Source organism: Lagopus muta, chromosome 10 (assembly GCF_023343835.1).
Source record: "Lagopus muta isolate bLagMut1 chromosome 10, bLagMut1 primary, whole genome shotgun sequence".
NCBI lineage: Eukaryota > Metazoa > Chordata > Aves > Galliformes > Phasianidae > Lagopus > Lagopus muta.
The window spans coordinates 4,553,559-4,578,373 of record NC_064442.1 but is presented as its reverse complement, the minus strand read 5'-3'; the positions used below and the strand labels follow the sequence as shown (position 1 = coordinate 4,578,373).

At 47.8% G+C, this 24,815-nt stretch overlaps 1 protein-coding gene and 1 long non-coding RNA gene across 3 annotated transcripts in view; one reads left to right on the top strand and one right to left on the bottom strand.

The window, feature by feature from the left end:
- LOC125697991 (uncharacterized) overlaps positions 1-15,968 on the bottom strand; it is a 36,591-nt gene extending 20,623 nt beyond the window's left edge. Inside the window, exons 1-2 of the long non-coding RNA XR_007379036.1 lie at positions 13,971-15,968; positions 13,747-13,884 (exon numbers count right to left, since the gene is read on the bottom strand). This is a non-coding gene — a long non-coding RNA (uncharacterized LOC125697991). The remainder of the gene's footprint in view (positions 1-13,746; positions 13,885-13,970) is intronic.
- NR2F2 (nuclear receptor subfamily 2 group F member 2) lies at positions 12,554-24,424 on the top strand. Of its 2 annotated transcripts, none has more exons than XM_048955726.1 (3): positions 12,554-13,160; positions 19,330-19,857; positions 22,848-24,424. In XM_048955726.1, exons 1-3 carry the CDS (start codon positions 13,118-13,120, stop codon positions 23,120-23,122), a joined length of 846 nt encoding a protein of 281 aa, XP_048811683.1. In that variant the 5' UTR covers positions 12,554-13,117; the 3' UTR covers positions 23,123-24,424. The 2 variants fall into 2 exon arrangements, with proteins under 2 accessions (XP_048811683.1, XP_048811682.1); XM_048955725.1 differs by lacking the exon at positions 12,554-13,160 and adding an exon at positions 16,606-17,956.
- The last annotated feature ends 391 nt before the right edge of the window (positions 24,425-24,815 follow it).

Sequence of the window (24,815 nt, the reverse complement as noted above, 5' to 3'; positions counted from 1 at the left end):
TTCATATTTCTCAGCTACTACACCTAACTAGCACCATGCCGCACTCAGCTCTATTAATATCCCCTGTTAATATTCTCTGACTGTGTTTGTTGGGGGGAAAATAAAGTTAGAAACTGACCGCTGCTCTCCGTAGAGCGAACACGTTCAAGGAATCATACCCTCCAAAGGAAATAAATGAACAAGGGGATGCTTTGCAGAGCCCGTGTGAGCAGGGCATGGGCTGCGGCTGGCTGAGATCGGCTCCGTTCTGCCAGAAGGTAATAACTTCCATCCGAGTGAGAATCCGGCCCAAATACAGGGTGCTTGTTGCCCAAAAATGTGGGTGTAAAAATAAAGGTGATAACAACTGCTGTCCCTTCCCCAGTCACATTTTTAAGGTGGTAAATAATAAGCTGGGATGCAAAACACACAAAGGATTTGAAGCCGTGCTTTGTGGTAAGCGGTACATTATTCCCTCCTCACAAAGCAGCACACATCACAGGTGAGATATGTGGAGGAGATGGGGAGGATGCATTCCTGGGCTGCGGAGCCCAGGCAGGGCCCAATCCCACACAGTGGGAATTTAGCATCCATTAGGATGGTGGCTGTGCTGGGGACACCGATCAGATAACAGCACTGTACCTGTCTCCCTCCCTATACATAAATGACTGCCCTTGTCTATAATAAATGGGAAAAATTGACTCCTGAAAACATGCTGCGATAAATCTCCTTGGATAAAGCGGTGCTGTGCCAGAGTGAGAGGAAGAGAAGTCCTAGAAACTAAAAATACATAGTGCTTCTTTAATGTCATTGTCATCAGCGGCGTCACATGGTGAATGCAGCTAATATGCGGTACCACAGGGCTGGAGAACGCTCGCCGTAGTTTTGCTTGTGACAGTTTCCCCTTTTGTAGAAGAGTAAAAAGAAATATTCCTAGCTCCAGTGTTGTTCTTCATTCTTTCATCGTGTATTTCATTATATTAAGCTGTCATTTCCTAAATATGCTGGGGGGGGCTGTTATCATTATACTTACGCCCTGTGTCTTGACAGCTATTTTGCATTAATATATGATTAGGATGCTGAGTCTTTAAGGTAGAGAGAAGTTTTTTTTATCATCACCAAAAATGAAGAGAAAGCAGCGCTGACAAAAAGCCATTCACAAATAGGGCTCGATCCAAAATCTAATGGCGTGGATCCGGCCCCCGGCAGAACATTATATTGTACCACCAGGATTTCTGAATATCTCCTATTGTTCGACAAGCCCGATTTCACACTAAACTCAGAGTTCGTTTCAGAACAGAAGCTTTTTGTGTAGAAACTTTCAGCGACATCCCTTCGTGAACACACACATACCACAGAGGCTATTGTCTTATTAAAGAGTTTAAGCCTTAAGGTGTATGCCTCTTTTTAAAAGAAATTTTCTGATTGTAGATAACTGCTCAATTTGATTTAGTGTCCAATGATAGTGATGGGGTTGATAACTGAGCATTCATCGGTAATTCATCTTGTGCTAGTAGAAATTTACAGCAAAGCAGTGCTTTCCCAACACTGACAAGTCCTATTAATCTTCTTCAGACACATTTCAATAGGTGTCTCCATCTGTGCCCAACATCTAAACACTCTGGCATCACTAGGGACTCGGAGACACCTTCATTTCAGGTTACACTAGTGAAAATGTGATACTAGATTGTACTCTATTTTTAACCTAATTCTCCCTTTTCATTCAATTAGCCTTTCTTGCCTGCATTTTTCTACTCATGTGTAACATCCTTTTCCCAGGAAGAGCTTAAAAATGAGATTTAGTTACTTAAAGAGACAGAATCTGCCAGGGCAAGAGCAATCAAGAACTTAACGTCAAGCAGCAGCACAGCAAGGCTCACACATGCAGTGCAGGGAAGGCATCGCCGGCCTCAAACCACATCCTATACAGCATGCCCACTGGGTTCCCGTCCCCATGGGACTGTTGCAGACGTGGTTCAGTGAGGACGGGTCTGAAACTGAACACCCTTTCCCCAGCTTTCCAAATTTTAAAGCAATCACAAAGTATTAGGGGTCTGAAACCCAATCTATACCCAAAGACCTCTGTTTGTTCAGGCTGCAGGAGGACCGCCAACACACGTCCCCACCTCTCTTTCCGTATACGGCTGATGCGCGAACAAACACGGCGCAGTCAAATTACAGCAATAACATTTATGGGTGGATTATGTTCCAACTTCCTCACTTATTATTAAAAGCCAGAAAATCGCAGAGCACGTGGACAAGGCAGAGCACAAACGCAGGCGAATTTTCCCTCGGAACCAAATGTTGTTTCTTTCGCTCAGCACTGCAGTGAGTTTGCCTGCAGATGCAACGCGGCTTTCAGCATTACTCATTCAGAAAAGGTGCGTTTGGGTTTTTTCCTCCTCCCTCCCTATTTCTGCTCACCTGTCAGGGAGGAGCAGGTGTGAACCGTTGGGGTTTGGGAGGGCCCTCCCTCTCAGAACTTTCTTTGGAAAGAGCAAAGCCTGAGCCACGCGCTGACTCGGGAGCTGCCCCGTGCGAGGGCGGTCCCTAACTTTGTTTCTGGCTTTATGGAGTTCCCTCATGAGCCATATTATAGATCTAAATGACCTTATTGTAGGTGGCAAGTTTAAATGTGCCATATTAATAACTTGTTATCCAAGACAAATTAAGTCCTTATGTGTCAAAAGCACTCTGCTCTGGATTACCTACAAGACAAGTATTTATTGAATAAACGTTGGATCCAATTTCATTTTAATGTGACTGACTGTATGCTTCAGCCCCTTAAAATGAGATAAAAACACTCAAACCTGTAACTGTGTTGCAACATTACACCTAACTTGTCTATTTCTATTATTGTCTTTTTAACGTGGGATATCAAAAGCGTTTGGGGTTTTTAAGGATTTGTTATTATTATTATTATTATTATTATTATTCTGAAGAGCAAGGAGAGAGATAGAAAAAAAAAAGACTGGCATTCAGCCTAAAGAGAAATCATTGAAACAAATTAATCCTATGCCGTTTAAATTGACATGGTAATCCATCATCAGCAAAGGGAAACTCTGAAAGCAATCTAGAATCTGCAGTGTTCTTTCACTGGCCCTCAGGCACAAAGACAGATAGTAAAAGAGAAAGAGGAAAAAAAAAATCATAAAAGTTAGCAGTGCCTTAGAAAAGGAAAGGGAGAGAGAGAGCAGCTTTCACTTTTTCCTGCTTTCAAATGCCCAGTTCAGAAAGCGGGCTGATTAACCTCCAGCCGTCGCCTACTATCATTTACTCCTGTATGTCAAATCATCTTCAGCTGCTGAGATATGAGTAATTCTAAATAGCACAGAGCCCCATCCTATATAAACTCCACCATTGAGAACTACGCCAAACATCAACTTTGGCATTTCTGCTTACAGAGGGCCTTTTATTAGCCTAAACTTGAGCGCTCCAAATGGACAATAAATTCTATCTTTGCAACCCTGGAGAAAAGAGCTGTACTATCCTAGGAGCTTAATAGCCAGGATTTTCATATAGCTAGCAGGGAAAAGCTGGCAAAGCTAGGGATTTTTTAATATTGATTTTTATTTGGGTTTTCAGGGGGGTGGTTGTTTTTTTAGTTTGTCTGTGCCCTTCTTTCTCAGCAGGACCGCCCACCATCGTCTATGTTTCCCAAGGGTTTTGTTTTTTTTTTTTCAATCTTGTTTTAAATATCTGAAAAGTGATGAGACTTCCTGCACCCTTAAAATGTTATTATACTTCTGGTCAGAAGCAAACGTAAACCTCTTGGGCCTTGAAAGCCTGTCGCAATACAGCCATTATCCCTGTAACGTCAACAGAGCTACAAAACTCTCTAGAAATAAACCTTTTAGGAGCAGCTTTCCCTGCCTTATGTTTTGTTTTAAGGTCAGCGGTGCATCACTTTTTGGAAAACGTTTCCCCTCTCTGGGCAGGTTTAGCAATCCGAAGTAGAACGTATGTTGCTAAATGAATAGGTTTAATTTTAGACGCTGAAAAAATAAATACGAGAAGAGAGCGAGGGCAGGAATAATACCTTCCAGTTAGAAACAGACATGGAATAAAGCGAGAGTCAGGACTTTAGTGCCAGGGGCAAAGGGGTGAAGGGCTGGCTAATATGAACCATATCCAACATCTGCCCTATTTTAATTTAGCGGGGATAAAGTTTCTTCTTTTTTATTATTAAGAAAACTTTATGTGGCAGAGAAATCCATGAGCTGCCTTATCAAAACTGGTTTATTGTCACACTGAAACTTAGAACTAGCGAGAGTTGGTGGGGCAAAGAGATAAAACCTCCCCTTGGCTCTCCCTTTATGCTCCGTGACCAGCCTGGGCTCGGGTCCTGGTGTCTGGGATGTCCTTTTCATGGCTTTATGAAGCACTGCGCTTGGATCCGTCATATAAAGGGGAGGTTAATTGTTTGGGACGGGTCCCAGTGATTGATTCTGCAGGTAAAAAAATAACAAAAACGATAAAAATGGGGGATTTCAAGCTGAATACACACACGCAGGAGTGGCACGATGGAGGTGTGCAAGTGTAAGGGGCAGCCACAGCGGGGACTGCGTGGGACACGGCACAGATTGCCAGGCTGGAACGTGATCTCACTCCTTGCACAAGTTTTCCACCTCGACAGTGCAAATTCTGCTATGAAATGCCAAAATGTACAGAAACACGTGTGAGGGGCTGCGGGAGTAAAAGAACAAATTGGTTTCTGACAAAAGGAGGATGAATACCTTTGGATAATCTGACGTTAGAGTTTGATTGAAAGCATAACATTCCTTTAAGCATCAATATGCTTAGGATCCAAAATATGGTTATTTTATTACCAGTTAATGCTCAGATCAAAGCAAAACACTGTAGCTGGAAGGGACGTTCTCTCTGGAAATAAAGTTCCATGTAATTATTTCCTATTAAAAACTAAAACTGGTCTTAGATTCAAAAAACTGTGCTTCCTAACATGTGATGTAGTGCAAGCTTGTCAGAGGGAGCAGACGTGCCATTTTTCACTGTTTGCTGCTATCCCTTTGCTTTAAAGTTTTCGGTTCAGCTTTAACTCTTTGCATGTGAAAAATTCTCATCCCATTTACCTCAGTCAAACACAGGGGGTTGTTTTGAATAACATTCTTTTTTCTTGCATGCAGAGATTAGATTTTGATACAAATAAACACCATTTTACAGAAGGTCTGCAAACACAAGGAGAAGGAAAAGACAAAGCAAATGATGCAGAGATGTATAGGTGACTGAAACTTAAACCTTAAATTGCAAACAAGTATTTTACTCCTTCGTGAAACACCTCATCTAATTCAATTCGGGAGAATGGAGCTTAAAATATGCACTCAAAATATTTCCAAGAAAGCTGCAACGTTTCAAAAGAGAGAGATAAGGATGTATTCCAATTACGAGGTTATAAATATGCGATCTATTTTTTCTGCACATCCCCTATTGCAGTACGTATGATTCGGCTCAGATGCAGTTCTATAGCTGTCTGCCTATATTCCTGTCCAGGGTTTGGGTTTTATTTATTTGGCTGTTTGTTTTTTCTTGGGGGGGGCTGTTGGGGTTATTTTTTGTTTTGTTTTGTTTTTTCCTCATAGTTCGGTCTCTATTTCTGTCACCTCAAAGGCAGGCCCTGGAAAAATAGGAGCTGCCAGCCTCAATAATCCATCCTTCTGTATTTTAAAACATCTAAAGAACAAATAGGGGATGGTTCCTTTTTACAAGTGACGGGCTAGAATTGTAAGTGGGAATATGAAATATTTAGACCCGTTGTTTGGAACTTTCTGTCCGCTCCTGATTCTGCTAATTATTTTTTATGATGCTCAGAAATCAAAAAATCTCTTTAAAGAGTTCATTTTTAGAAGCGTGAAAAGGAAGAGGAGTCTGAATAAGGCAGCAAGTATGATCTGGGTTTAACGTTGCTGTTGACTCCTTGGCTATATTGTTCCCTAGATGGATGGCTACAATATAATTCTGTATTAAGCGCCTGTTAAGCAGAGAAGGAACCGAAACGCTCAGCTGGGTTGTTGTTTGCTAGCTCAATTAGCATCCCAAGAATTTGAAAGTATGGTACATGTATCTGGAGATCATATCTAAACATACTTACCAAAAAGTACCCACCTCGCTCAGCAGGTCACATATTTCTGCCTTCTGACTGGGAGAAAGGAAAAAAAATCACAGAGGCATTTTGGATGTGCAGGTTAAGATTGGCGTATGGCAAGGTTTGTGTGAGATACAAAGAAACCTGTATTTCACTCAACAATTTCATTGCTTAAACATATAGTTTAGAAGCATCTTTTCCTTAAACATGTGGTTCAATAGCATTTTCTTCAAAGGAACAATTCAGTGTGTTAAAAGATTTATGAACAAAGAATGTGCAGCAAAATGCAAATTCTTACAGTGTTATACTGTGTATGCAATTATGTACGTAGGCAGATAGATATAATTTGAGCGTTATTAACTTTCAACATCAATGATGTACCCTGAATCAATACAATGCAACTACCTATTAAAACATAAACCAGGTGTGTTAGCAGCCAAATACAGCCTGAGAAGCTTGCCTAGATTTCTCTCTTTTTTTTTTCCCCCTTAAAGATTACAGCTCGCTTATGGACAAGCTTAAGAGACGGCTGCTGCTCCCGGAGATGGAGATTGCTTTGCCTTTTGCAATATCTGACGTATCCAGCATGTTTCATTCCCTTCACGTTTGGGGAAAAAAAAAAATAATAATCATTAAAAAAAAATTCTTAAATTAGAAAAGAAGAAAAACAAAAGCAAAGCTCTGAAGTGATGTAAAGGGAAAGAATCATTTCCCGAATGTCCGTACGTGTGAGCTCCTCCCGGCGCACGGGACACAGAGAAGTTCCCTTTCCATTTCCCTTTCCCTTTAGATTGGGGGGAGAGCAGAGACCATCTGAAGCCCTGGCACCCATTTGGGCCGAGCCCCATCCCAATCCCTTCCCTCTGCCTCCAGTCCTTCAGTCAGTGCAGTGAACCCTGGAGCGGGGCCGAGGAGGGAAGGGTTAATGAAACCCAGCTCCTTCCGACCTCCAGGGTCAGACTCTTCCTATCTGCAATCTAAGGAATTAGGTAAGGAGGTTATAAGATTATAGCGAAAGGAGTTATAGGCCCTCGTAGCCTTACACCTGAACATATTGGTCTAATCCACTGGGATTCTTAAAAATCGCTTCAGCTATGGAAAACTGTTAATTAGGCTGTGTCTGTCCCGAGGTTTCCTGTTGCACTGGTGATCCAGCAGAGCTGCCTGAGCTCCAATGGCTCATGTGAAATGCTCTTCGTGTGCCTCTATTTGTCCCCTTCTCCACAGCTAAAAGCAGCATCAGCCCCGGCTTTGGGGAAAGGCAGGGGCTGGGTGCCATGCATGGACAAAAAGGGGGACACGAGGGGACAAAAGCCATTTTCTCCTCTCTTCCCCCAACTCCCAGTGCCCGGCACAGTATATGCAGCTGTTTCTAACTTCAGTGTTTGTTTACAGTAGCAAAATTAGCACTTGGAGGACTAATGAAAAGCTGTTTCCACATCGCTTCTACTCCTCGTTCCTTGCTTCTGTGCCTTTCTTCCCTCCCAGCATTCAGTATTAGTTAAACTGCGGCTCCAACTTTCTCCCGGTGCTTTGACTCAGTGCTCTGCAGTCGCATCCTATTGCTGCTACAGGAAAATACACCCAGGGAGGAAGCAGCGTTTGAAGATGGCCCGAACATCATTGATTTGAGGCAAAAATAAATAAATAAATAAAACAAAAAAGAGACCAAAAGAAAAAAAAAAAAAAAGAAAAGAAAAAGAAAAAGAAAATCCCAGCTTTCCTAAAGAACGTATTTTAACGGCGATGGGCAGAGCCCTGCCCTGCTCTGTGCCCTTTGGCACTTCTACATTTGCTCGAAGTTGGCCTTAATGTTCCTTAATGTCCCGGCACCTGGAGCACGGCGGAGCCGCCTGCGCCCGGCAATCCGCTCCCAGCCCGATGGCACGGCTGCGTTCTGCCTTTTTGTCCTTTTCAGAAATACTGATTATTTATGTTATGTGTATTTTTTATTACTATTTTTATTTTTTTTTTTACGCCACTTGTGGTCGCCCTCGAATGGCAGTAATCTGTAGATTACATACTGCGAGCCTTGTCATTACGGGGATGGATAAAATGAGGTGGTTAAACCCTAAAATCCATTTTACCCACCACATTTTGCTTGAGGAGGGAGAGAAAGAGGGGAGAACAAACTTGGAGGGGAGAGTTTGAGCCCCTCGCACCGGAGCTGGGCTGTCCCCGCCTGGGGACACGGCTGGGACCCCGCACCTTCACCCAGCGCCCGCTGCAGACCCGCCGTCCCCTCGCTCCTGTCCCTTTTGTCCCCACGCTCGCCGTGTCTCTGCATTGCTCTACAGAGGCGACTTTTCTCTGCCTCTCTGTTTGCTCCGTAGCATTTCTAGGCTCTGCTCGCCCCCCGTTCGCCTCTTTCATGTGCGTCCCCGGTTCCCCTCCAGCTGATGCGATTCTTTGGAAATGTGGGGCTTATCCCATCCGTACCTTTGCCTGCTCTGATTAGATATTATTTTTTCATTGGCTCCGCTACAGCGGGTTCCTCCCTTTAATCTCTCGATATATTTTCCCCCTCCCGGTATAACCAAATCCATGAAATTCACAGCCTCTCTCTTTGACACGACTGGCTCATCTAATCACTCCATATCGATTTCCCTAACTCTTTTCATCCAGCTGAAGACACATCTTAAAACACTCCAAGCCAGAGTGTGCTCTTTGCTTTATACACACTAATAAAATGATTTACCCTTCTCTCTCTGCTCTCCTCACAGGAGAAAATCGTTCAAGTCCCGGCTATTTGTGTGTGATCAGTAAATATTTAGTGTGGCGACATCTTCAGCTCCTCTCCTGATCAATACGCAACCCAACAGGAGGTGGACTATTGTCCGGGCAGTGACTGGCTGAGATCTCCTTCAGATGCATTCCTTGCCCCCATACCGTCTGTTATGATTTATCCTCGAAGGTAACGAGCAAAGAGAGAAAGTGAGGCTGTAAAAGCTTCTGTCTCTAACCTGTTTACCGTGGCGTTAAGCCACCTAAGCGAAGAATGCCTTATTCATCCCCATCTCCCATCTCTACATGATGGTCTGGCACTTCCAAAACGCTGCTAGAAAATGAATGGGAAGGCAGGCAGCCGTCGCACGGGCGCTTCGCATCCCTGCATCCCTCTGTCCTCTCTTCCCCGGCCCCTGGAGTGACAGCGGTGTCACATCAGGGCGAGACCCGCTCCCACCCCTCAGCATCCCGCGGGGGTCCCGCAGGGTGCGGGATGCGAGGTGACCCCCCGCGCCCCTCCCCACTCTCCCTCCCGCAACTCTGCAGCCCCGGGTTCAGCCGAGGCAGGGCTGGGGGCTGAGGGCTTTTTGTTTGTTTGTTTCTCCGGTTGGTTGGTTGGTTGGTTGGTTGGGGGGGGGCGGTTTGTAACGACTTGGAAAATCTGCAGCGAAGGAAAAAAAAAATGGAAATGGAGAGGAGCTTAAAGCTCAGTTCCTGCGGTTAGCCATACGCGAGAGCTTTCCCAGGGTGATAAAATGGACAGAACGAGAAGTTCGCGCGAGCGCGCGCGTGTGTGTGCTTTGCCCTCATCTGTTATTTCACTCCTGGGAAAGCCCGTGCCTCGGATAGGAAATCTTTCCCCTCGCAGTCACCCCGCTCCGCCGCGCAGTGCCCGCGGATGCCCGCGCAGCGCAGCGCAGCGCAGCCCCGGCAGCGCGATGCCCGCCTTTGGCGCATCCCGATCCCGCACCCTGCACCGCAGCCCCCGCCAGCGCCCAGCTGTTTGCTTTATTTCATGTGCATTTACACAGCAACCCCGGGTCGGAGGCATTTCTCTGTGTAAACGCACGCTGCGTGCATGCACGCTCCATAAATACATGGCTGTGTGTTGGAGATGTGCGACTGTTATTCAAATCTAAAACCGGCTACGTCCACCTGTTAACTTTGTTTAGAAACCACTTTCACTAATGGCTTTTCGCTAACTTATTCAGTCCGTTACTCGAGTATAGGAGTCAATGGAGGGGAAAAATCCATATGAAAACCTGCTTACAGGCTCTCTTCGCGAGGACACTTTACACACCTTGCCCAGACAGGGCTCCTATAGAGCGCTTATCTCTCGAATATATCTTTATACTAATGCATACTTAATTGGTCTGTCTCGACTGTCCATATAAAACAATTTAATTAGGGTGCTTTCTGCTTTGGAAAGAAAGAAAAAAAAAATCTGCCCAGCGTTTATTGTATTTAGCACCAATACAGGCAGAAAATGTTGCACAAGTTTTTGGTTGAAAGAGCACCTATGTGTCCATTGAAGGGCGTTGATCCGAAAAGACAGAGAGGACAAGTAAAATCGATTTGAAGCGACCCTCTCTGTCCCTTTCACACCATTCAGACACTCCATTCCTTCTAAGACAAAGACCCAGCGCCTTGGGAATGCTGGCAAAGGGGGAAAAAAAGAGGAGGGGAAAAAAAAAAAAAAAAAAAAAAAAAAAAAAGGCTTCAATCCCCCCAAGCGAAAGGGAGAGCTCTGAAATTCCTTCATATCGCTGTTATTTCCCCACCACCACCCCCCCAAGATATGTTCAGTTCCAGGATTTTCTTCAATTCGGCGTCTAACGTTTCTGCTGTGAGGAATGTCCCTGGGAGGGAGGAGGTAATTATGGCTATTAGTGCTGCGAGCCCGGCCGCAGCCTTGGTCACTCGCAGGCTTTTGGGGTTAAAATAGCTCTCACCTCTGACCCCGCGGAGCAGAGTTGGAGCTATCGCCACAAGTTGGGCCAAAGTTTCCAAATGTGAGGCTGTGTGGCACTGGGGAGAGACTCCTCACTAGAATTATTTTTGGTTGGGATTTAAGTCATCTTTAGGCTATTTAATTGTATTCCCCTCCTCCGTTTTTTGTGGGTTTTTTTTTTTTTTTTTTTCCTGTTTGTTTGTTTTTTCCAGCAATCTCTTTTGGAGAGGTGTAGGGGAAGAGAGCTCGAAATGCCCTTCTTCCACCACCTTTCCCTCTGCTCTTGCCATTTGGGTTTCATTTTCGGCATGGAAATGGTCACCCCCAGACTGAGTTCCCAGGTCATCCTCCTCTTCTCCACGGAGCTCAGGAATAAAGAGGGGGGGGGGGGCACGGGGAGGGGTGACCTCCTCCCTTTAGTCCGTCCCCATTGCCACCACGACCCGTCGAGCTCTACAGAAAAGGAGCATTTGCAAAAGGGGAGAAAAAGGACGGGCAGGGTGGGTTCACCTCCTCGCACCTTTCGAGCTCATCCACTGCGAGGAGGCATCTGGGGGCCGGGGTGAACCGGGGGAGGGCATCCACAGCTGCGAGCATCCCTCTGGCAATAAGAAAAATGCATCCGAGTGGGATACGTCTCCATCTTCCATGTACTGATTAGGCTTAACAAGAGTGGAAACTTGTGTAGCCCATATTTATGGTATTAACGAGCAGTTAAAAGATTTATCCTTCTTCTGATCAATATTGTTCGTACCCGGCCCCCCCCTCCCACCCCCCATGGCCCGGCCCCGGCCCTCCCCGAGGGCTGCAATGACAATTGCCTTCATACTTTTTCATCACTGTTCGAGGTGGCAAAACCCCATTGTAATTTTCATTAGCCCAGTAAACATGCAATTAACATGCAGCACTGTGGTTAACTTAATTCCCGTTTTAAGGCAAGGACAAGCAAGAAATGGAAGAGCGTTTGTTCCATTTGTCAAGTATGACACACTTCTTACCATAACAGTTTCTTAAAATAAAAGCTCGGCTCCCCACGACCACCACCCCTCTTTCCAGAAACCCCCCACACCGACACACACACACACACACACAAAAAGGAGCAGGAATCCATTAGTTGGAGAGTATTCTCCTGCCAAAGGCGGTGTAATGTATTCCAAATTTTCCCAAGCTCTCACTGTACTGGGCTCCCATTTCCCCCCTTGGGAAGGGGCTGTGAGCTGATATTTCTCGTGGGTGAAGGATTCAGCCTCCCCCGAACCGTATTTTTTAATAAAATAAAACAAACGTGCTTGCCATGTCTAAAAGTTGCCATGTTTGTGAAGAGGGGGGGTGGGGAAAATGTCTCCAAGGGTTTCAATTAGCAACAAATGATTATTGCAACGGATTTTTGGTAATGAAAAAATGTGGAGTACCTCTTTCTAGCTGGGATCTCAGGGGCAGTGAAAGAGAGCGGGGGGGAGAGGAAGAGAAAGAGAGAGAGAGAGAGAGAGAGAGAGAGAAAGAGATTGCTGATTAGCTCGGATTCTTTCCCAACTTGCTGTAGCGTGTGCTTGCGTTCCCTGCCGACCCTACACAGGACACTATATATTTTTTCCCCTTCGGTGCATGTGTTGATAGTTCAGCCTGTAGTTGTTTGCGGTTGGCTTTTTTTTTTTTTTTTTTTTTTTTTCTCCCCTGCCTGCCGGGGAGGGGGAAGGTGGGAAGGGGGGGCTGAAATCGGCCGCATCCATCCTCCCCCCACACTCATTAAGTTAGGAGATTTCTCTCTTATTCTTTTTTTTTTTTCCTCCCCAATTGGAAGGGTGGGTTGTGATTTTTTTTTTTTTTCCCCTAAGTCTCGCCTTTCCAGCTCCAAACAAGGTGTAGCGAGACGCTCTTCCTTCTAAGGAATGAAATGAGAGACAAGGATCACTCAAAGCCATCTCCTACCTTGGGCTTGGGGATTTTTTCTTAAAGGCGAGGCGCACATTCCTCAGCAGCTATGTACAAAGCCCCCCCTGAAACCTTGTCTGTGTAAAGTTAGAGTGTGTCCAGGATTTTTTTTTCCTCTCTCCCAAGGCTGATCGCTAATAATACATCGAAAGCACTTCCCTTTAGGTTGTGGGAAATCTATTCCCTTCACCTTGCCTCCTTTTTTTTCTCCCCCTGAAGGCTGTAACTTTACTTTTTTTTTTTTTTCCTTCTTCTTTTTTTTTTTTTTTTTAATCAGTTTGCACAATCGCTTTAGATAAACACCACGAAGGAGACTTCTCTTTAATTACCCAACGCACATCTTTCTGGGGGGCAGACAGCGGTCTGATCATTTTTTTGTTGTTTGTTTGTTTCACCTGCCAAACTAAAGGAGAGGTAGAAAAAGGAAGATGCAAGCGATTTGGGACCTTGAACAAGGCAAATATGGTTTTGGTATGTTTACTTCTAGTTTTTTTTCTTCTTCTTTGACACTTTTTTTTTGCGGGCAATGTGTTGTTATTCTTGTGTTTCTCTTTTAAGGAAAACAAAAAATCCAAAAAAGCAAATGTTAGCTAACGTGCGTCTTAAACGATCGTTTCTAAGGTTACGTGGGTTGCTCTAAGGAGGGGAAGAGGGGAGGGGGGGAGACCCGAGGCTGTGTAATCGCAGCACCGCCAGTTAGCACGTCCTTTAGCTAAATAAAGAAATCAGCAAACAAACAAACAAGCCAGCAAACCCAACGACCGGGATCGGCTCCCAGGTCCGAGGCTGCGAAGTGCCTCAAAGTCATTCCCAAAGCGGCGGCCGGGGCTGGGGCTGGGGCCGGGGTTGGGGCTGCGGGCGGGGATGGGGCTCCGCGATCGGACCGCGCCGGGGCTGCGGCTGGCAACGCTTATAGATACGGATAGAGATATATTTAAGGGGAAAAATATAAATAAATAGGTAGGTGGGGAAGGTATAGCGTTAAGATCCCGTCTCTCTCCCCCCTCCGGTCGCTTCCCTGGTTAAGTACAATGGAAAGAAGCTGGAATATACTCACCCTCCGAAGGTGTGGTTGGCGGCGCGGCGGAGGCTTTATGGCAATTATTTATCCTTGCTTTATTACGGCAAAAGGCGCAGATCTGAGTTTAAGCAGCAAAAGTGTTTTGCTCTGACAGCCGCATGCGAGGCACGGTTCCTCGTTTAAAAAAAAAAAAAAAAAAAAATCACAAAACAGGATTCCCCCCCCACCCCCCATCCCTGACCAATATCCCTTAAAAATACCTATTCGGCACAGGGCTGGCAGGAACCCTGATGCAGAAATCTTATAGTCCGGTCTAGGAGTGCCCAAGCCAATTAATTTTAAATCCTTAGGAATTAATCAGATTAAAATGTACAGAAGTTTCATTCTCGTATGCATACGTGAGCCAAAAGTCGTTTCCCTTTAAGAGATCCTTTTCTTTTAAAGTTGAATTTTAGGCAGATAAGAGACTTACACTAGGGGGCAGCCAGATACTGTACTTGCTCCAATCTTAAGCAATTTTTTTTCCTCTCTCACAGCATATGCTCTGATTTAGCACTGTAAATTTTTCAGAGGACCCAACTCTGACAGCCCCTGGTGATTTTCAAAGTACCACAAGCCAGTGGTTAAAAATTGCATTGACTTGGAAGTTCAGAGGCACACAATAGGAGCCACTTTCCCTATTCATGGAACTTCAGTGTGGTGGAAGAGAAAAACACACACATACTACATTGAGGGAGAAGAGGAATTCATTGAATTCTGTTAGACGTAACTGCTTTCCACTGAGTTCAGAGCGAAACTCGGTATTTGTTCGATGCTCTATTCATATTGCGATTTAATCTAGAAAGAATTAGAGGGCTGCAAGGCAGCTTTCTGCCAGGCAAGCAGCTTCCCTCTCTTCCTCCTTGTTTAAAAAACCCCAAGATTTACACCGGCTCTATCCCCAACTCTATTTTAGCAAAATAAATCCTTCCACTCCCTCTCATTACAATAAATTTACATCTGCAGTAAAATGGCAGGAGGGATGCGCTTATTTATTTGGAATAAAAACAATAGAGCCTTACTTCTAAACAGAGCATTTCTATTGTGACGGGGCTCGGAGAAGGACAGCGGAGAATGTCCCCTTCTTCGCGAGGCGTTCGGGTCTCAAATAGGATTTAGCAAAATGAACCTCAGTTCATTTTTCCCTTCGCCCGCTCTGCTTCAGCCCACTCGCAAACAAATGGCAAAGCGGCGGATGGTGCTCATGGAGAGTTGCACCGCTCCATCCCTCGAAGAGCAAATAGTTAATGCGGGGCATTCTTCATTAATGCTCGAGCAATCGGCGGCACGGCGGTGTGTGAGCGTGTATCAGTGGCTTTGCATTGCTACGATCGTGTGTTAATATCGTGGGTGCTGCGAAAACCGCTTTCCCTTCCGATTTCCGCGCTGAGGACGGTATTAATGTTTTTGCACATGGCGAATTAATCCTGTTTACTTTGTCAGGTTGGAGGCAGGGAAGCTTTTATTTTTATTATTATTATTATTACTATTATTGTTCCTCGGGAAATCCAACCTCAGCAGCAACGTGGGACCGTTCTGCGCCTCGCGCCCCGTCCCTGCCCGGAGCTCGGCCCTTGTCCTCGGGGTCACAGAAGGCGCTCACACCCTTCTACCGGGGACGGACGCCTTTCCCCTCCCCGGAGCTCGGGCACGGGTCGTCGTGCTCAGGCAGCGCCGTGTAACGGAGCCGCAGAGCATCCCCCACCCGCGGGGTCCCGGCTTTGTGCCCGCTGAAACCGCGGCTCCGCAGCACCTGCGGCTGCCGGCCGCGTTCCTGCGTGCGGCACCGGGACGGAGCGCGGGTCGCGGAGCCCTTCGGATCCCGCGGAGCCCCGCGGGGCCGCGGCCGTGACCCGCGGGCGGCTCGGCTCCGGCTGCGCTCCGCCCGCTGGCCGCGACCGCGGCTCCCGTGCCCTCTCTCGGTCCGTCGACCGTGGTACGGAGCCGAAGCCCCGCTCCGTGCGGGATGGCTCCCGCCGCGGCGGTGCTCCCAGGGCTGCGGTAGCGCGCGGAGCGAGGAAAGAAAGGGAAATAGAAAGAGCACAAAGTTAGGGCGCCGAGACGGAGGAGCGCCGCGCCGGGGCCGCGCGGAGGGCTCCGCAGGTGCCGCGGAACGGAGCGGCCCGGCCTCGCCCTGCCCCCGTGACCCCGAGGGCCCGCGCCGCGCGTCTGTGTCGCCGCGCTCCGCTTTTCCCTCCGCCTTCCCCTCCGCCGCCGCCCGCCGCCAGGTGAGCCCCGCGCGGGCTCCGGGAGCGGGGCCGAGATCCGCGCGCGGCCCCACGGCGGCGGCCTTTAGGACCGCGCGGGGCGGGCGGGCGCGCGGCGGCGGCCATGGCAGGGGCCGCGCACAGAGGGCGTCGCGCGCGGCCCAATGAGGACCGACGGGGGCGGGCGCGCGCGGAGCTTTCGCCCAGTCAAACGCCGCCGGCTCGCCTTATAAGGCCGCGCGGTCGCCATGGCGACGTGCGCTAAGTTGCAGCAGTCGTGTCAAAGTTCACTCTCCCGCCAGCGGGGCGAGCGGCCGGCGGGGAGCGCGCACACCACCCGGCCGCGCCCCCGCGCCCCTCCCTCTCCCCTCTCTCCCTCCTCCTCCCGCCGGGGGGGGGCGCGCTGGGGGAAGGGCCCGCGCTCCCCTCCCTCTCCCTCTCCCCCCTCCCTCGGGCTGAGGCGCGATGCTGCGCGCCGCGCCGTGATCCTTCCCTCTCCTCCTCCTCCTCCCGCTCCCCTCTTTTATCATCCCGCCCGGCTGGCGAGTTGACTCCTTCCCTCCCCCCCCCCCCTCCCGCCCCGCCGCCCCCCTTTCCCTCCTTCCCCCCCCCCCCCCCCGCCCGCGCCGTGAGCACCGGCGGCGCGGAGGCGAGAGCCCACTTGCGAGGCGGCACAAGCAGCATAAGGCAGCAGCGGCGCGGCGGAGCCCGGGCGGCGGCAGCGAGGAGCGAGCGGCGAGCGGCGAGCGGGGAGAATTAATAAAGCGGCCCCCCCTTTAAAAAAAAAAAAAAAAAAAAGGCAAAAAAAATATATAATAATAATAAAAAGAGAGAGAGAGACAGAGAGAAAGCAGCGAGCGCGGCGCGAGGAAGAATTAAAGAGAGGAAGAATTAAAGCCGGCGGAGGAGGAGGAGGAGGGAGGAGGAGAGACGGAGCGCGGAGAGAGGAGGAAAGAAAAAAAAAAAAAAAAAAAGCCGCCCGCACACACAAAGCGGAGCGCGGCGGTGGATGTGGCTGCGGCGCGCAGGACTCGCGGCGAGAGCGGCCCCCAGCAGCCCCGCCGCCCGCCGCCCCGCGCCGCCCGCGGCCGCGGCGTTCCCCGGCTGTTCGTCCGCGCCTTGATGGCTTTCCTGAATGGCTGACGGCGAGCTGCCCTGGAGCTGGCCCCCCGGCACCACCCGCCTCTCCGCCGGCAACTCCGCTGCGGATCGGCGCTGAGAGCAGCGGGCACAGCGGCGAAGGGATTTTTTTTTTTTTTTTTTTTTTTTCCTCTCTCTCTTTCTCTCTCCCTCTCCCCCCCCTCCCTTTCTCCCTTCGCTCTTCCCCGTGCTCGGCGCCGGGGAGCTTCGGAGAAAGGAGAAAAAAAATAAAAATTTTAAAGATATATCTTTTTTTTTTTTTTATCTTTTTTTTTTTTTTTTTAAAGCAACAAAAGGGAGAGAGAGGGAAAGAGAAAGAAAGGAGGAGGAGAAAAAAAGCAAACTGCTGCAAAGCTGAGCTGCAGAGCAAAGCAAACAAACTTTGAAAATAAAGGGGGAACAGGAAGTTTGGCAACGGTGTCCAATAGATATGGCAATGGTAGTCGGTGCGTGGCGAGACCCCCAGGACGATGTGCCCGGAGCTCAGGGAACGCAGCCAGCGCCCGCCCCGCCGGTGCAGGGCCCCCCGGCCGGGACCCCGCACACCCCGCAGACCCCGGGGCCCGGCGGCCCCCCCAGCACGCCAGCGCAGAGCAACGCGGCGAGCCAGCAGAGCCAAGGGGACAAGCAGCAGCAGCAGCAGCACATTGAGTGCGTGGTTTGTGGGGACAAGTCTAGTGGCAAACACTACGGCCAGTTTACCTGCGAGGGTTGCAAGAGTTTCTTCAAGCGGAGTGTAAGGAGGAATCTCAGCTACACTTGTCGTGCCAACAGGAACTGTCCCATTGACCAGCACCACCGCAATCAGTGTCAGTACTGCCGCCTCAAAAAATGTCTCAAAGTTGGCATGAGACGGGAAGGTATTGGGATTTCATTTGTTTTGCAATTTTATTTTTTTCCTCACCCGCTGCCTTTTAGGTTTGCTTTTATTATTATTATTCTGATTATTTTGAATTATGACGATTATGCTTTTATTGTTAACCTCCCTTCCCCCCTCTCACCTCTTCCCCCCCCTCCCCCCAACCTCAACCCCACCAGAACCCTCCCCCCCTCCCCAAATAAACTTTCTCTTCTTGAAAGAAAGAACCGTGGGAGGGGAGGAGGGGGCTCCCGCATGCTGCCCCGGAACCCACCGCGGCCGTCGCCGTGTGCCGGGGGGCGGCTGCTCGGGGACGGATTTCCACTCCGGAGCCGATGGCTCCGCCGGACGCTCGCTGTCCCCGCGTTCCCCCCCTGCATGCTCGGGGCTCCCCGTTCGCATTCAGCCCCCGGCCCGCGGCTTAACCCAGGCGGTTCGAATTACGGTTACAATGGAACTCACCCTCCCGAGGGCTCTACAGCACTCCACTGTGGATTCCCGACCGGATTTTCCCTCCTCTAAAAACACATAGACACATCCCTCCCTCCCTCCGTGTGTATGTGTGTGTGTGTGTGTGTATCGCCGTGTGCCTGCCTCTCCCCTCGCTCTGACCCCACTTTTCTCCTTCCTCCCTTCTCCCCGTCCTTCCCACGGGGGTGAAGCAGCACCCAGAAGGAAGCGAGGGGCGATGGGGGCTTTGTGATATAAAATTAGCCGGGAAATGTGAGCCCGCGGCCCCGCAGCGCGTCTGGACGCTGCTATGTAGGTTAAGGGTGAGGGGGCTCGGGACTTGCCGGGCTCCTCTTTGTGTTCCTGCGGGGGAAACCGGGCTCGGAGCGCGGCCGGCAGCGAGCAGAGCCCGAGCGCGGTGTCCGCCGTCCCCTCCCCGCCGTCCTCCTGTCCCCCGGCCCCTTTTTCTCTCTCCTTTTTTCCTCTCTCCGTGTCAGTGTCTGAACAAAACGCCACAGGCCCGCTTCCCCGGGAAGGTGCCGCCGGATAAAGCCCGGCCCTGGGGGGGAGGTGATGCTGGGGCTGCTCGCTCCTCGCTTTTCTTTTTTTTTTTTTTTTTTCTTTTTTCTTTTCGGGGGTTGCGAAGTGTCGGTGCCCTCTGCCCCCTGCCCGGCCCTCTCCCCCAGCCCCAAATCGATAAAGCTGCTTTGGTCGGAATGAAGGAAAACACAAAGCGTGGCCGTAGGAGGGCTGGAAGAGGGGGGGGATCGCTGGGTCCTGCCGTGTGCGGGAGGTGAGGCTGTGCCGGGCCGGGGACGCGCTGGGCTCGGGCCGTGGCACGGCCGCACGGAGCGGGCTCGGGGCTGGCGGCGCTCGGAGCAATTCAGATATTAATAGCTGTAGTTTCTTCTTTATTCACTGCAGCGGTCCAGAGGGGCAGAATGCCACCCACACAGCCAACTCACGGTCAGTTCGCCTTGACAAACGGGGACCCTCTCAACTGCCATTCCTACCTATCCGGATATATCTCCCTTCTTCTGAGAGCAGAGCCCTACCCCACCTCCCGCTTTGGCAGTCAGTGCATGCAACCCAACAACATCATGGGCATCGAGAACATTTGCGAACTGGCAGCTCGGATGCTCTTCAGCGCGGTGGAGTGGGCCAGGAATATCCCCTTCTTCCCAGACCTGCAGATCACAGACCAGGTGGCCCTGCTCAGGCTGACCTGGAGCGAGTTGTTCGTGCTCAACGCCGCCCAGTGCTCCATGCCCCTCCACGTAGCCCCGCTGCTGGCAGCCGCCGGCCTCCACGCTTCGCCAATGTCTGCTGACCGAGTGGTCGCCTTTATGGACCACATACGAATCTTCCAAGAGCAAGTAGAAAAACTGAAAGCGTTGCATGTCGACTCCGCAGAATATAGCTGTTTAAAGGCCATAGTCCTCTTCACCTCAGGTAGGCAGCGTTTCTTTGCTCTCCCCTTCCTCCCCCCTGCCCCTCCGAGAGGTGTTTGCTCTTTGCAAAGTGTTGCTGCCTTCGCCAGCCCCGCTGCCCTGCCAGGAGTGGGGCTGGGGGGCTACCCGCGGGGCCTCGGCTCTCAGCAGCCCCCCAGCGTGGGCTGCGGGGGGAAATAACCCATCGCAACGATGAGAAATAGACGGGGAAGCGCACCCCGAGCCTTGCTGCGTCAGGCTGGGGAAGGGGGAAGAGGGGACTCGGGGGGAGGCACCCATTCGCCACAAGAGACTGCGCTTTTCCCATTGAAAATAATATTTTATTTAACAGTCTAGCTCTGGGTTGTTGCATTTAATGACACGCATCCGAACAGCAGCAAAAATCTGTTTGATGTTGTTAAATACAAGGCGTCCTATCAGTGAAACCACTTTAAAAAGAGTATCATTTTATGGGCAGCCAGGAAGGGGGGGCGGGGAGAGGGGGGGGAAAGCCCTGCAGGATTAAAAATTGAATGAAAGAAAAATATAAAAACTTAAATGCGCAAAGCTCAGTTTAAAATATGTTCCCTGCCATCCCATAAAATAAAATAAATCAACTTCCCAAAGAGCTGTCTCTGATTGAAACAGAACGTGGCAGCGAGCAGTTCTGTGTCATTGGAGCTAAGGGGAAAAGTTTGCATTTGTACCCAGCAGGAGCTGCAGAGTGCAGAGCGAGGAGAGGGTGCGGAGGGATCATTACCATAAGCAGTCGGGGACAGCAGGAAAAAGTCAGAGCAGAGGGCAGGAGCTGCGCTTTGCCGAGCAGTTCCGGGGTGGCACGAGGCGAGGAGCGCAGCTCGGGGCGCTGCTGGGATCATCAAAGCGAAGGGGGGAAAAATATGTGTCAACTTTTGCTGCCTAGAAATAGTGCATGAGTTATAAAGCAATAATTGAGTGCGTTGTGAAATCTAATTAGCTTGCACTAGAGTTTAACTTGGGTGACTAATAAGCCTGATATTAACTCTGGAGGCTAAATATTTTTATTATTATTATTATTATTATTATTTTTAAATCTGCTCGCTAATTTGCGCAATATGTGATCTCAGATGGCTAACTTGAAGGCTGCAGCCCTGCAAGTTTGGGGATGGAGTTTAAAAATCCCTAGATTTCTTCTGTAGCTCATTGGGAAGCTTGGGAAAGTGGCCACGCGATAAACATATGAATGGAAGCAGGACCTGTAAAATAATTACTCATCGGAGTTTTTTAAAGCCTGATATCAGGAAACAGGAAAAAAAAATGTAGTTTATGTGGGAAAAGGAGGGCTCACAATCCGCTCCTTGTTGTCTTAAAGGGGGTCTGGGGAACGAAGTCATTTTCTGGACTTTGTCCAGGTTCTGGGTCGTGACCTAAACTTCCTTTTATATATTATTGCTTTACACATTAAAAAAAAAAAAGCCTTCTCCTCCCAACTTCCCCCCCTTCCCCTTCAACCAGCCACGCTGAGGTCCTGGGGTGACCCACGAGCACCCATTGGGGGGGTCCCGCGTGGGGCTGCTGCCCCTGGGGCTCTGTTTGGGGTCCAGGCACACGTGGGGACGCCCCACGGATCCCCCACACCTCCACTGGGCTGCGGCAGCCCCGAGGAGCGGAGCCGAAACCTCTCCTTTCTCCCCAAATCACTTGATTATGATGATGATTATTATTTTTAGCCTTCTGAGAAAACAATCGTCCGATCCTGTCGTAACTGTTTAATTTATTGCTATTTTCCAAATGTGAGGCCTGGCGTGTAAATTGCCTCCCAACGAGATAAACGCTCCTTCTTATCTCGATGCTGGGGAGATAGCCCAGTGCACAAGGAGGGCTCCGCACACAGCTCCCCAATAACAGCACTGATGGAAAGCAGATGCACAGGGATGCACACACACTCGATTTGCTCCTGCTTCTCTTTTTTTCTTTTTTTTTTTTTTTTTTTCCTTCTTTTTTTTTTTACACACACGGAGAGAAAGAAAAAGGGGGGGAAAAAAAAGGAAAAAAAAAAAAAAAAAAAGAAAAACACAACAACTGGGTTCTAATGACTCGCAGAATATGCATGTGTTAGCCCTGTGCCTAGGAAAGCCACAGGGAGGTCAGGTCACAACCTGTGCTCTTTCAGCACAGACGTCTCTGATTTAAAGGGAAGTTATTGTATTTTAGCGTATCAGGAAAAAAAAAAATGTCCAGACCCTATCAGGGAGTTTTCTTCTTGTAAGGGCCTTTAGGTTTAAAAAGAAGAAGAAGAGGAAAAAAGGGGGAAAAAAAAAAAAAAAAAAAAAAAAAAAAAAAAAAAAAAAAAAAAAAAAAGAGGGGGGGAGACGAGGGGGGGGAAGAAAGAAAGAGAAAAGAGGGGGGAAAAGAAACAGCTCAAATGAACAGAGAGATCACAGTTTGCATGGCTGCCTCTGAATAGGCTAAACTGACAAGATCAGTTTTAAAGGGCCACTTAAATCAGTTTCAAAGACTGAAGAAAAACGCGTTGTCTTCTCTGGGGGAGAATCTGTTGCTGGATCCGGGGCGCCATTCTCTGCGGCTGGGCCGGTTTTTTAGCCTTCTGATGATGATTTCCATCACTGCCATCAGCACGCCTTCCCATCGCACGCTCAGGCTCCCCACGCTTCTTTTCCAAGTGGGGGAGATGGAGCTGCCCCCCCTCCCCTCGCCCCCCGCCCCGCCCCGGCCTTTCCCCGCACACCAGAGGTGGGGGGACCCGGGCAGCCCCCCCCCAGGAGGGAGAGGTGTGGAAAAGGACAGAGATTGGCCCTATGGGTGATGCCCACGGAGACTCCTGGGGGGCGAGGTGATGGCGCTCGATCCGCGCTTCTTTCTAGAGATTGAAAAAAAAAAAATAATAAATCAAAAAAGAAAACTTTTTAATCTGATGATTGTTTTCTTTTTTTCTTTTCTTTTTTTTTTCTTTCTTTTTTTTTTTCTTTCTTTTTTTTTTTTTTTTAATTTTTTTTATACACTTTCTTCTAGATGCCTGTGGTCTCTCTGATGTAGCCCATGTTGAAAGTTTACAGGAGAAGTCACAGTGTGCTTTGGAAGAGTATGTTAGGAGCCAGTATCCCAACCAGCCAACACGATTCGGGAAGCTATTACTACGTCTCCCCTCCCTTCGCACTGTCTCCTCTTCTGTCATAGAGCAATTGTTTTTCGTCCGTTTGGTAGGTAAAACCCCCATAGAAACCCTAATCAGGGATATGTTACTGTCTGGCAGCAGTTTTAACTGGCCTTACATGTCCATTCAATAAAATATTCGAGAGAGAGAGAGAGAGAGAGAAAATAAAAATAAAAATCAAATAACAATTGAGAAGGGAGATGAGAGTGAAAGGAAAGCAAATGACATTTGGGTTCTGGTTGTTTCTTAAATTTCCTTCTGCTAAGAGAGGACGTAAAAGGATGTTACAAAGTTTGCAAAGTGAAGACAGGAAAAAAAAAAAATAATTAATGGACTGTGAATTAAAAAAAAAAAAAAAGAGAGAGAGAGAGAGGGAGAGGGAGAGGGACTGTCACGTGAACTTTTACAGAATGCATTACAAACTCCCGTGTCGCTCCGAAAATCCAAGTTGCTACTTATCGTTTTTTGTACAAAACTTTAAAAAAAAGAAGAAAAAAAAAATTAAAAAAAAAAAAAAGAGAGAAAAAAGAAAGAAAGGAAAAAAAAAGAGAGAGAAAGCAGAAGGAAGGAGATGGCGGTGGGCTTTTTCTTTTTTCCTTTTTTCTTCTTTTTTTTTTTTTTTTTTTTTTTGTTCCTTTTCTTTTTTGGGGGGTCAACTTTTTAAACAATTCTCGCTTAAAGTGCATTTAAAGGAAATTTGGAGAAAATGAGCAGAACGGAAGGAAGTCTTTTTTTTTCCAAATTATTAATTGTCCTATGTGTCTATGTACCTATAGCTGTTCTTTTTTGTATTTTTCTGGTTTCAAACCAGTTTATTCTGTGGTTCTATAATAATTTTTGATATAATCTTGGCTTCTTTAAAAAAAAAAAAAAAAAAGAAAAAAAGAAAAAAAAAAGAAAAAAAAAAAAAAAAACCTGTGTATCCTTAAAATATATGTTCTGAAAGAATTAAAACTGAGTCCAGGAACGTATCGTATAGGAAGAAAGGAAAAGAGAGAGAGAGAGAGAGAGAGAGAGAAACACAAACTCAACATCACGGTGATGGAAGCGCACTTAAGGTGGTGACCCAAAATCTAAGCTTGAAGCTGAGAGAGCTATAATTATATAGACCCGAATGAACCACACGTGTCATACAGCTCCCCCCAAATCTCGGTTTTTTGATATTTCGGACAGAAAATGAACTGTGGGGATTATATTCTAGGTAGAAGGAACTGTGTCCAAGACACACCACGGTTTTGATTTAAAAGCAAGCAAACAAGCGAAGTGAACTTTTGTAATTCGAATTGGGTTCCACATAGTTCATCATGAATTGTTATTAAACTCCTCTATCTGTTTGTATATTTGCAAGCCCTTTGTATTATAATAATTGTTGATATTTTCCCTTTTTAAAAAAAAAAAATACCATTGAAATCAGCATGACAAAATAACACTGTTGGCACTTATAGATAACGTGATTGATTCAGTATCTTAGAGTTTACAGTTTTGTGTTTAAAAAAAAAAAAAAAACTGAAGGTTTTTTTTTTGTTTTATTTTTTGTTTTATTTTTTTGTTTCGTTTTTTAAGTGCAACATTTCTGTATACTGTAAAAGTTATAATAACTGAACTGTTTGGTCGAGTCTTTGTGTGTTATATTCCAAGGAAAATTGAAAGTATTCAGAAATTAAAATATTATTTGATATCTGAAACCTGTTTGGCTGTCATAAATGTCTTTCAGAAACCGCATTACTTCTCTATAGTTTGCAGTCCTTTAGGCCCATAGGCGATTGGTTTGTTTACTTGTCACAGTAAGTTTGTAGCAGATGTATTGTAGTGTATTTACCTGTTTA